This window comes from Anguilla anguilla, chromosome 5 (genome assembly GCF_013347855.1).
Source record: "Anguilla anguilla isolate fAngAng1 chromosome 5, fAngAng1.pri, whole genome shotgun sequence".
Classification (NCBI taxonomy): Eukaryota; Metazoa; Chordata; class Actinopteri; order Anguilliformes; family Anguillidae; genus Anguilla; species Anguilla anguilla.
In genome coordinates, this window is record NC_049205.1 from 34,086,921 (window position 1) to 34,100,284 (window position 13,364).

Genomic DNA, 13,364 nt, shown 5'->3' on the forward strand with positions numbered 1-13,364 from the left:
TGACCTACTGAACACTCTGTATGTGAATACAGAACATTCACAATATCAATACACTCTCACTGGAATAAAGACATGGCACACAAAATTCAAGTTCAATTTGTTGACAGTAGGCCTCAAATGTCCTAGTTTTTCACTTCAGCATCAACCTACAGCAAAACAACGGCCTTTACTTTAGAGGACATTCCTCTAGTTATCAAGTTACAGTAGCTCCAGAATAGAAAATTTAGTTCTGGTTTGGTCACAATTATGCAAATGTGCTAGACGGCAAAAAGCTACCCAGCCTGCACACACATACAGATACAAACACACACACACACACACACACATTCCGTTTTTCCTTGGGCCTCTATGAAAGGGCTGGTGTAGACAATAGTGCAGACAGAGGATATGGCATTGGGAATTTTTAGCAATACAGCTATTTTCCATGCCTAATTTCAAAGGTGGGTCTGTGTGGGGGAAAACAGACTTCTGGGTCACAATGCCTACTGCCTGACAAGCCACTGGCCGCATACCTTTGAAACTCAGATACACAACACAATTACATTGAGCTGGTCAACTCGCTGAATACTAAATGGCTCTCTGGTAAGCAGCAGCTTTGCCATTGGCTGGATGGGTGTGTAGGGCTGCTGCTCTGCTACAGGCTCTGATGCACACTTAAACTTGTGTCTGAGGTCACTGCACTCTGTGGGACTTTCTGAGAAGATAAACACCAGTGCAACAACACAGTCAGAGACGCCCACACGCCGGCTTGCATTCACTCATGAGAACAAACACACAGAGACACACCGAGATGCAGACACACGCACGCACACACACACAGGGTACAGCAGCTGAAACGGATCCAGGCTCCAACTCACAACCTCACAGGGACTCCAACCTGCACTGACCCACATCTCATTATAGCCTTAAGCATGCTTAGCAAGCACGCACGGTAAGTCCTAAAGGCACTGCTGCTGCTCTCGATTAGCCTGTATCTATTGCCTGAGGTCTGAGCGGCTGAGATGAATCATCACTTAAAGGAGAAGCTCACTCAACCACGTTTGACGGCTCCCAAAAAACATTCAGAAGCTCTTTCCAGCTTGGTTAAACATTACATAGGTGGCAGGCGTTTTCCCTGCCGTGCCTGGAAAATCACGTCAGCGTTATCACACCATCTATGCAGAGGCCGCCCAGCTGATAATTTCCTCAGAAGCTGATTCTATAAAGCCACAAACCATCAAACAAAACTGACAGCTGGTTCCCAACACCGACTCTATATTCTCATGGCAACACTCAATTTTCACAATCCCCAGTTAAATGGCTTTATTAAACCACTATTTTCAGAATATATCGTATTCGTATTCAAGTATCACTGAGAGTTAAGACTCCGGGGAGATTGTGATACAGGTTGCTAACTTGCAAACTTGGTTTTGAGTCTTACCTGCATGATGGGGAGGGAGACAGAGAGGACTTCTTTTCCCTGACAGCCATTTGTCCAGGAGAATTTTGATTCATCCAGCTGTTTCAAAGCGGTATCCTGACTTAGGGCAGCTTCAAGCTGGGGCAAGAGATCCTCTCCTAAGAGATCTGGGGTCTCCAGTCCCTCAAACCCTCCACTGTGAGCCTCTGCCAGCAGGTTCTCATCCAAAGCCTGATAGCCATTGCTGCAGGATGCTGGCGATAAGACTGACTTGCGCTCCACTAGCTGGTTCGACTGAACCTGGCTCATAGTGCCAGGAAGGCAGCCATTGCCTTCAGGTAAAATCTCTGACTGGTGGCTGTAATTTCCCTGAGCTTGCATGCCCGGGAAAGGGCACTCTCCACCCAGGCACATGGCAAGCGGTTGCTGCTGGTGCTGATGCTTCCCCATCCCGGGGAGCAAGGAGAAGGTATCCCCAGCCCCTAAGAATTTGGGCGCAGATGAGCGCAGAGCTGCAGGTCTGGCAGGGACGTTGGTAATCGCTGGCATCAGAGCAGAAGATGGAGACCCGCATGCATCCGGCACCAGCTGTCTGGGGAAGGAGTATGGTGACTGGGAGTAGGCGGTGCTAGAGCTCACAGAGCAGGATGGAAGGGAGTGTGATGCAGGTGCAGATGACCTGGGGAATTGTGGGGCCATGTTCGCTGGTGGGGCAGGGTACAGGAAACCCCCTTGGAAGCTCTGCATCCCATTCTGCTGCTGCTCGGGGCCACCTGAGAATGATGTGCTGCACATCTCCTGGTAGGACTTGGGCTGGTTCAAGGCACTGAGGGAGCCTCTCTGGTGAAACGGCCCTTCGTTCTGCTCAGTGTAGAGCTGTGAGGCGTGAGGAAGGTTATGATGGGTCTGCTGCTGCTGCTTCTCGGCAAGGTTCCTTGGAAAAAAGGAAAGTTGGTAGTGGCTACGGTCTGTGAAAGATTTTCCATGTTGGTGCACAGACTGGGCAGAGGATTGCTGCTGGGAGCTCTGGAACTGGGTATGATGGTTAAGGTGTTGGTGGTGACCTTGTTGCTGCTGCTGCAGCTGCTGTGGCAAGGGGTGGAAGTGACTCCCACTGTGGTTCTGGTTTCCCCACATGGGGCTGCTGTCTGCGTACAGCCCGTTAGACTGGTGCACCTGCTGAGCGGAGGAAATGTGGAACTGGTTCCGAGCCGACGTGCCGCAGCCACGGCTATGCTCAGTGCCAGGCAACAGCTGCCCAATTGGGTGCATGGCCGGCGTGGTGTTGAAATGGCCCACTTGATGCCCAAAGGTCAAGCCTTGGTGTGAGGAAGTGGAGGATGAGTGGGGGTCCAAGCAAGTGGGCTTCCCAGCAGCTAAGAGGTCCACCTGCATCGACTCAAACTCGGGGCCCAGATTCAGCTCGTCCACCAGAGACACAGGCCCCGCCGTGAAGCCCTCTTCTGACAACCCATCCAGCCCTCCGACAAACAGGCTTGGGTCATCAAAGAAGTCCATCATGGGGTCGGCCATCGTGCCAACTCAAGGTGTTTCCAGTACCCTCAGAAAGGACAGCCAGCTTCTAGCTGTCGTTGGCCAAAATCCTCAAAGGCTACAGGAACACATGTCGTCCATCAAGGTAGAGTGATGAGATAGCTCTGTGCCACATTCCAAAGCATTCCTGCATGGGAAAATATAGAGTGGTCAGTCAGACTCTGCAGGTTCCCAAGCATGTTCAACATCAAAGTGACACATGGAAATGCTTATTTATGTTGTATTGTGGTTTAACAAACCAAAGATCCAATACATCCAATACATTTTCTGGGCCAAATTTTATAACTCTATACTGTAATTAAAACCAAAAGTGAGATGCAAGGCAATAGAAAAACTGTGGCAAATTGTGGTCTCTCACTCACTCACTCACTCACTCACGGACAACGTTTGAGGGAGGTTTGGTGGGACGCATGCGCAGGTGGTGCTTCGCTTAGTAGGACGCATGCGCAGGTGGTACGGCACAACATTTTTAAGCACAGCTTTATCACCTAACGTTACTTTAGCTAGCCCTAACATGTTCGCGTTTCGCCTACTTTAGCTAACCTAGTTAGCACATACGGATCGCCTACTTTAGTTAACCTAGTTAGCGCGTACAGATGCTATCCTGCACGCATGAGTAGGAACTAAGGACACACAGCTACAAACACCGATACAGATGTATGGACACATGGAGGACAACAAATAATGTTACAGAGGTGAGGACGTGCCATAGCTAGCTAGCTATATAGCAGGGGAGAACAGGGTAAGTTGTCATGCGGGTAAGTTGTCACATTGTTCATACCTCCAATAGAAGAGGCGCTATCTCAAAAATCAAATAGCTACTTTGTGTGACTACATGTTCTATGGTCAAATTCCTGTTCACATGTGGTCAAAGTCACTCTATTCTGAGGTGAGCATAATTTTCTTATTTTTCACCTTCAAAAGTAAAAAAATGATACTTTACATTTTATGTAATAAAACACTGTTAGGCATGAATGTTAAAAATTATATTTTTTGCTGAGTAGAGGAGACATTAAAGTGTCTTTTGATACTTTATCTGCAGTCCTATGTTGAGCTAACCTTGAGATTTAGCCAACATTAGCACACATGTCAGTTTAAGGCAAGTTGTCTCAATGTATAAATAGGCACACAGAACATGCTCAAAAAACACTGTGATACTGTGATATTTTGAAGGAAGGAAGGAAAGAAGGAATTGAAGGAAGGAAGGAAGGAAGGAAGGAATAGAATAGTAGAATAGATAAACTTTATTAATCCCCAGAGAGAGAAACTTTGGGAGGAAGGAATGAAGAAAGATGGTTTGAAATTATGAAAGAAAGATGGAGAATGGCAGCACGCCACCTGATATAATGTTAAAGGCAGTGAGGCAGGTGAAGTTGCAAAAGAAATCAATCAGGAGTACGGTGAGGGATTTTGGCATAAATTACCATACTCTGACTCGGTATTGTCAAAAGGTTCCCACAGAAGAAGTAGAAAGTCAGGCAGCCGTGCCAGCAACAGTGGCTGGCTATAGAAAGCCACGGCAGGTTTCTTCACCTGATTTGGAGATGCAGCTTGTTCAGTATATTGTGACCTAGCAATAAACCAATATATCTAGCACCTCAGGCCAGGCAAGGTATGTGTGCCAGAACTGTAACTCTGAGGATGAGTCTGATTAGTCAGATACGGATGTTGTTTGTTGTTATTTACGGGTGATTGTTTGTTGTTTTGAGTTCTTTAATGATGTTGAATTTGGTTTTGAATTTGAAATAAAAAAATCTATATTCACAATTAAGTAGTTGTGTTTTTATTTGTTCATAATCCAATATGACAACTTATCCGACATAGTGTGACAACTTACCCGCTGATGGGGCAAGTTGTCACAAGTGCACACACTGTATTTAGCCTAACTGTCTACAACTTTGGACTGAAATAAGATATGAAGATGTAATGAATACAAAATATGTACCCAAGACTTCTTTCTTTCATTTGGTATGACATTTATACCATTGTGATGTATTGCGCCCAGTCAATGTAAGAAAGAGTGAAAAGTGTGACAACATACCTCGCTCTCCCCTACGGAGGGCAAAACGGAGCTTTAAAATGTCACCAGCAGTGTATGCGCATGAACTCGACAACACATTTCTCATTGAAAAGGTAGTTTGTAGCCTTTTTTGTGTTCATTATAGTGGTGGTAAAAGTGACAAGAAGTGGGCTAAGTGGTACTGTGCTGTTAGCCTTTACTGATCACCGCACAAGGTTCATGTAAAGTAGCTAGCACAATCTGACAGCTCTAACCCATAAACATGTACTGTGAATTGTACTTGCTCAATCGAACGGTAAATGTGAAAAACATTCGATTAAAGTGAGCGGCACCGAAATTTTCTGTCACACCTTCAATAAACGGCTAAACTCACAGTAGAAGATTGAATTAAATCTTTTAACATCATATATTTTCTGAAACGTTATCGATTCCGCTTGGCCACAGTGTGTGAAACTAGGCGATCTGAGAGTATAGTTTCTATGTAAATTACGTCAAAAGGATTCAGTCTTGTTGTTTGCTACCTAAACTTCACACAGTCCACAGTCATTGCTGTTATCATGATTGTAGCATGAAGTGTCTATTTTCAACCAACTGCCATATGAGTGTGTAAAATCAACCAAAAAATATAGTTTGCCAAGTAGCGCCGTGGGTCTGGATGGTTTTGTGCTTGTTCTTCTGCTGAGCCTGCTGCAACATATGGGATGCAAGAAGCTGCTGGCATGTAGTCACAGCCATGCATCTGTTGGTGTTCCAGTGGTGTGACAATTTGTGGTTCAGCCCCATTTGCTATCCAAAAGCACAACTCTCATGAAATATTCACATGTGAATTCCACTTCTATTTACTATACCTTTTTTCTATTTTCAACTTCATCATTTAAAAAAATTTAAGAAGTTTAAATATGTTATGCATACCAAATTATTAGGCTAATCAGATCGCTTGCATCACAATCTGACTTACGAATTGTGATGCGATACCATTGGTTTCTATACTTGAAGTGCTTGAGCAAATCCATCCATTCCTTTTGGGTACATCTACAGGTTCTATTACTCAGTACAGCTACGTAGGCTACATGCGCGGTGTTCCCCCGTTGCTGCCAAATTGACAGAGGATGGGTCACACTTGCACTTGACACCGCTGCTTATCCCCTAAACAGGTACATCGCAGGTGCAGTTACAGACGCGTGCCAAATTCCAACCAATACTGCTGTGTCATTAGTTCCTTTCAGACGACTCATATAAAAGTACACGGCCATCTGCGGCACTGAGTGGCACGCCACCTGCCATCCTGCGTGGGGGGAGGCAGAGACAGCTGATAAGATTTCAAACGTCTGGCTGCTGCTCGTCTTGACCACGCGATGACCTCGAATGACGGAGCGCTGCAATCAGCCGCTGACTGCCGACATGCCAGATAGCACGGCGCCGGAAAAGCATCTGACTGAGCCTTTCGGTCACAGCTGTAGCACTGCCAGATTCATTATTCATTTATCGTGGGATCTGGACTCCTTCGCTTCAGACTGGAAAATCATCCGAGACGGTACGAAATGCGGCATGGCCGCATTCGCATTATATATGGGACCAGAATCCCTTTCATTAATAGAGGAGCCTGGGGCAGGTTCGCAATGAAAAGCAGTTTGGTGTCCATCATGTCATAGTTACAGAAGCTACAGTATCTAATGCTTTCAAGTCCAATTTACATAAAGGCTAAAGGTTCTGTTGAGAGCCAAATTGACTAGACCTCCATAATTTATGCATCTGATGGTTGTTATTTTTCAGTAGTAGTATGCGTATATTTTAGATATACAAAGGTTCTGATGACCTACCCACCTTACAATGGCAGGTATCAGGGTATTGAGGGGTTTGTGGTTTAACAACTCATGTAAACTCAAAGCAGCTTGTACCAAAAAAATTATATTTCCACAGACTACTGTAAAAAAATAAAAGTTAATTTTACAGTAAAATATTGGTAACTGGGTTCCCAGAACTTCACCATATAAATAAGCATAGGTGGAAAGTCCAGAGGTCAGATTGTAAAAGTCCTGCCATGTGTTTCTTTCACCCCTGAACTCAGATGATTTTGCCTATTAGCCTAGTTCTACCTCCTGGCTGAATAATTGTACTAATTAGCAAATCCAAGTGATTAGAACAAAATACTGGAGAGGACTTTTACTTTCTCAACCTGGAGTTTCCACCGTTATGCAGTATAATAACAGTATTTTTATCACACCATAGCAGGCTGTAGCCTATATCTAAAAAATGTTAAATGTATAACATTGTTTCACTGTAAAGCCTACAATTATTTACATTTCAGCTGTTTACAATTTTGTACCTTTGATATTTTATGGACTTTTACTATAAAATTCACTAACATTTTTTATGGTGAATGCATATTCATATTAATTTCATAGCATCATTCACAATTTTAAACATTATTTTTTTATATTCTGCCGGTACTTCTTTTCTTTTCAATTCTCAAGCAACATAAGCACTTCACTCCCAAGGACCCGAGTAAGAAATATTGATATAAAAAGAATGATCAGGTAATATACACACATACAACCTCTAGAGGAGTAATGTCACAGTATAAGATGTTTGGAGGTATTTGAAGTGTATTTTCTTGCTTCAGACTACAAATCCATGAATGATAGGAGTAAAGCCAGAAGGTTATAAAATATCCTTCTGTACCTAAAATATCCTTCATCACACACAAAAACTACTTGGGCCACTCAAAGACACACAGGCTACTAAAAACTTAAATTATAGGTATTTTATAAACTCCTGAAAGTGAACTTTCGTGTTTTTGTTACAGCAGCCACCATGTCACTGAAGCAGTGAGACCAGCATACTATGTAAACCCTGGGTAAATATGATTTTAGCTGGAGTCTGCAATGATAAATCACAATTACTACAGTAATTTAGCATGCTTCCAGTTACAGACATTGAACACTTGCACAACTGCATTACAAGAACATTACACAATGATTCCATGTCTGCAGTATGCACACACACAAATATGCATACATGCAATGATAAAACAACCAAGTCGTCTTCTGTAGCATTTTATGAGATTTACAAATGAGTGTCTTTGTCCATTCCACCATACATGATCTGTCCAAATATTTCAGATTCTTCAGTCTGCAGTTTGTGGACTGCTCTCTAAACCACAAATGGTCAACGAGGCTCAAATTTGGATATTGAAATGGCCCTTGCAAAACAGTAATTTTGTGGTCATTTCTTGGTTGATTTTGGGGTACGCTTGGGATCATCATCTTGCAGAAAGATCCATTTGTGGACAGGTTTTAGCCTCCAATAGGAGGGAAATCAGGTCAGTGGCCAAAATGTTTTGGTACCGCTGGCAGGATTCCATGGGCTTTAAAATGTGCCAGAACCTTCTGATGCGAAACAACCCCGTAACAAAGACCACCATATTTCACTGAAGGTATGATGCCCTTTTCAACATGAGCATCCTTCCGATGCCAAAACCATGGCTGGTGAGCATGGCCAAAAAGCTCGATTTAGGTCTCAGATAACCATAACACATGGTTCTCATCAAAGCTCCAATGCTCAACTTCAATTGAAACAGCGCAGACTGTACGAGTACAAAATTATTTTCATGATTTCTTGTTCCTGGCCAGGACCTGCCATACACAAAATGTTGACAAAACATGCTTTGATTGAACATAATGTCACCAGATCAAGTTATGGCCACAGTTATTGTCAATGTCACAGGTGAACAGGTTTAAGCAATATGTGAAAGTGGTCACTCACATCTGGTACACAACAGGCATGGTATCTAGATCGGCACATCTTGTCAGCTCTTGATCCTGATGTGCAAAATTAAATATTCTATACAAAAGTTTAAATGTCACTTTTATGTCACGCAATCAGCGAAATATAGCATTTGCCGTATTTATTACACCGTTCGTGTAAACTAGTATTGATCATAATTCAGAAGTCACAAGTCATTCGGGGTCCAGGGGACTATTTTTACTAGGCTACATAAAATTAAGACGCTATATGGGCAAGCTAAAAAAACTGAGTGTAGGTCTACTTAGGAATAACATTTTCACGTGTGGATTCATTTTTGTGCTCTCTGTTCCATGTTAGCTGATTAACTAGCTAAAACTGGTGCTTTTAAGTGGAATAAGTGTTAGCAATCTTGTATATTCGACTAATAAAAAATGCAAGTAAAGAACAAGCAACAGGAGGTTACCAAAACATTACACACTTCGCAGATTAGGCTACTGCGTGCGCTAACTTTCTTGCTTCCATTTATTGCAGCTTTTATCCTTCTGAATTACTGCACCGAGGCGTACCTTGGCGTGCTATCGCTAGCTTCCCAGCAAACGTTACCGTCTCTGTTGGCTAGATATTTTCTTGCTCATCGCGCGACGTTAGCAAAATAGGCGTTGACATTTTGAACTCGCCGAAGCCTTATCTTCACAGAAGGCATATATAGGATGTCAGTACAGCCTGCCTGCCTGCGGGACATTTGGCTATCTTGGTTGGTTCAACTCGTCCGTTATTTGCTGGGTCACGTCGGCTAAAGCCAGGCTGTCCCACGGAATTCGACCATAGAGACTGTATAAAAAGGATTCGACGACCTGTTCTCGATGGCTAGCTGAATATAGCTAAGATACCATTACTATAAGTGACATGGAGTCCTTTCCTTCGGGTTTCGTGAGTCCGAAAATATGTATGCACATTGCTACCTTGCAAAACAAACTCTGAACCACCAGATAATGTGTCCAGTTCCTTGGATTTATCTCACGCTAGGCAGCTAGCGATGACGCACTGAACAACAACTAGGCATGCCGGTGCAGGTTGTGCGTGGGTGGGCACTTCATTTCAGACCGCTATTTTTTATTATATTACTATCACTTAAATTCGCTTTATGGGTAGCTGGCCCGATACTGTTGTATTAGTGGTCCTAGCAGGCTTCTTGATTCCATACTGATATGGAAACGGGAAACTCCTCAGTTAGCGGCACTCAAAAGAGACCACTTAAAGTTCTACTCGGATGCAGTTCGGCTAGCTGACATATACCTTTCATTTTATCAGTTAGGGAATAGCCTATAGCACATGCGTTTCCACTTAACCACTTATCAACATGTCAATCAATAACGTCAAGACTCAACGATCAGAATGCAAGTTCGTCATCGTCGACACTACTAACACCATTCTAGCCCCCGTTTGAAGTAGGCTACGTTGTAAAATTTCTTCTGATAGTGGAGGGTCCCCGACCTGCTTACGTTTTTGTTTACATTATGGATACAGATGTTACCGACAGCGAATCTGTGTTAACCTTGCTGCACTTTCGACACAATTGCCGGTGTATTTTTTCGACTACCCTATGACTGCTTTATTATGCTTCTCCGATTAATATTTTAACGAATAATGTAAATTGCGATAGAAGCATAAACTGTATATTTCTGCATTGACTGTGGCCCGTAATAACTGCAAAAAGTCACACTCCTCTGTCATTCGTCTTTAGCGGAGTGGTTTGCGCCCGCATCTCTCACCCTGAAGCTGCCAATATCTGACTCCCTCCCATATTAAAATCTAAAAATCTGACAATCACCAAATTCACCACGCATACTCAAAATCTAAAATCTAAATTGCACCTACCAAAATTGGACTCCCCACTCGCACCTTCCCGTCTCACTATTGGTAACAAGAGTTGATTTTGTGAAATGATGAGTTTGCTGGTTGTCAGCCTGCATTTTTACTGTAGGAGGGGTGTCAGATTTTGGAAGCTTCAAAATTGCACTTATCAACAAGCAACAATTCCCTCCTCTAGCTGTCAATATTGGTAAGTTTGTAAATACTGACAAGTAGGCTATGTTGTCACGGCAGGAATCAGGCGAGGCTCGACGGTGGATCTCCAGGGGAGGAGGTGACTGCGCTCACCACTACACTGAAGATAAATTGCTGAATAGTCTCTTTGCAATTATTACGACCCGCCACAATCAATCTACAGTTCATGGTCTAGGCTCCTATTGCAATCCAGTGTAGGCCTACTATCGTTTAAAGTTTAACTGTAGAAATTAAGCAAAATAAAAAAAGCCTGGTGTGTAGCTTGACGTGCGCATTCACCTGAAGATAGTAGAAAACGGTATAACACCAGCATTGCTTGTGTCGAAAGTGCACCAACTCAATCGATTTCGGTAACATCTGTCCAGAATGTAAATAAAAATGTAAGCAAGTCAGGGACTTTTCACAGTCAGACGAAATTTAACAATTTTACTAATGTTCCAATAAACCCACAGAAAGGGGCACCTGCTGTAGTCCTGCTTTTAGTTCCACAGTCGCTCGTTAATTGCATGCCTTTTAGCACAAAGGGGGATGACAGCTTTGGCCCGCATATTGTAGCGATGATCTAGCAAAGTTCCGTTTGCAGCTGTGTCTCAGGGATTCCCTGAGACAGAGCAATAGGCAATCGAAGTGACAGTCAAAACGACTTCAGCACGTCGTTTTAATTGTTGTTTTAACGTCAACAGCAAACAGTTTTAAATTAAAAAATATATGATTTTCACTTACCGAGGTGGAACAATCCTCCCATGCAAACAGCAATAACTGCTGAATTATTTTGGTTTGGGCAAGCTTATTTGCGAAGTTTTAGTTGCTCCGCAGCTGGCGTACTCGGAGGTTCCTCCACCGCCAACTTGATGATACACGTCATTTGCATATCAGTTATTTTCTCTCTGATTGGACAGCGGTGAGCTTGTACAGTTTAGACCACCGGCGGCCGAGATTTTGAATCCCTTTAGGTAGCGGGGAACTGAGGTCTCGCACTTGTCCTAAAGACACCTGCTAAGGGCTTAGTTCGGATGAGAGATCCAGGAGACAAGTGAGTATAATGGGAGGACACACAAGATGGCCGCGCAGGGGCTGAAGCCAATCGGTGCAGGTTTTACTTTGTTTTCGCATAAACTGTAGTCTCCCGGATACTAATGGGTAAGCTGTCGAGAAAGATAGGAAGAGTAAGTGCTGGAAAACTGCCGTCAGCGTACGGCGTCCTCAGGTGGTAGGTCGCGGAACAGCGCCCTACGTAAATTCACTTACCCCCTAGGGGCCGATGTCCTTGCCACACAAGCCATGACAGATCAGTTACGTCCATGCCCAAAGACGAAGACTCAACGGTGTGATTGGCGAGTTCTTTCAATAGAGGTACCTTACTGAATAGCAAGCCAGCAGGCTACCTAGGTGCAATTTATTAAAGGCATTACGGATTTCCATTCCTTCTTCTCTCTGGAACCGTCTTCATTCGATATGTTCTAAATTAGAATTGAACGCACCACCCCGCGGAATTTCCCAAATTAGTGTAATTACTCAGAAAGGAACAAGCCAGTCACAGTGAAAAAACTAATAGCATTTGTTTTGATATCCGCTAAACTGAATTATATCTGCAATATGCTCCAACAGTTATTACTTTGCCATTTAAAACACGTTTAAAAGTGATTGTCTTTGGTACATTTTTTAATTATTTACTGTCAAGAAAAATCTTGAAAGATGCAGAGAAGGGTTTCATTTAGTTTGGGCATGGTCCAACAATTCAGTATTTGTATGAGGATTAAGTGTCTCACTTTTTAGCTGCGACCGCAGCTATAGCTCTGTCGATCGGTCGGTCGGTTGGTTGGTCCACAAAAGTTTCTGGCCCCGTAGCGGCCACAGTTTTCGCCCCAGGAGGCTGAAATTTGGCATGGAGGTTGGTCATGACCGAAGGTAGAGCTGAGTAACTTTAAGGCCGATTGACCAAGAGGGGTCGTGGCGATGGACGTGGTCTATCACAAAAAGGCGCCTAACTCCCCGATGGATTCACAGATTTGCACAATATTTTGTGGAAAGGTTGGTCATGAGCATTGAGGTCATGAGCCAAAGAAGAGGTCACCTGTTTGTGTGAGGGTGTGTGCCTGGATGCATGCACACATGGATGCATGCGCGTGTGCGGTCAAAGCTATTCGCGCTTGTTCATTTCAAAGGCCCTAGTGTATTTGTATAACTGACAGGGACCAAACCAAAATTTCATCCAGTAGTTTTGTGACTTCAACCAGTGTTCATTCTCTCCCGCTTATGATCATAGGAATGTATTTTTGCTCAATGCAAGTTCATAAAGAAAAATGTATTGCTGTCTAATACATTTTATTAATAATCACTGAAAATCTTCCATAGTCTGTTAGACATAAGACAGACAACTTTCTAATTACTTGGGATGCATAATAGATATAACTGCAAGGGAAATACTTTTGTGTACATCTGACAAAGTTCCTCTGAAATGTACAGTATACTGAGAGGCAGATACAGTATATCTTTCTCAAATGCTGAGTGTTTTACTACTCGTAAGCACATTTCTGGGATGAGATTACAGGTCCCCAATTCTGATACTATAGATCT

The 13,364-nt window shown here is 43.3% G+C and overlaps 1 protein-coding gene across 3 annotated transcripts in view; it reads right to left on the bottom strand.

The window, feature by feature from the left end:
• Positions 1-11,822, bottom strand: part of chd9 (chromodomain helicase DNA binding protein 9) — a 101,353-nt gene extending 89,531 nt beyond the window's left edge. For 2 of the 3 annotated variants that reach the window (XM_035419056.1, XM_035419055.1), the window contains exons 1-2: positions 11,511-11,821; positions 1,421-3,080 (exon numbers count right to left, since the gene is read on the bottom strand). In XM_035419056.1, coding sequence (XP_035274947.1) covers positions 1,421-2,932 — 1,512 coding nt within the window. In that variant the 5' untranslated portion in view covers positions 2,933-3,080; positions 11,511-11,821. Of the gene's footprint in view, positions 1-1,420; positions 3,081-11,510 lie in introns of all 3 variants that reach the window. The other variant, XM_035419057.1, reaches the window with a different exon arrangement.
• Positions 11,823-13,364: the final 1,542 nt, after the last annotated feature.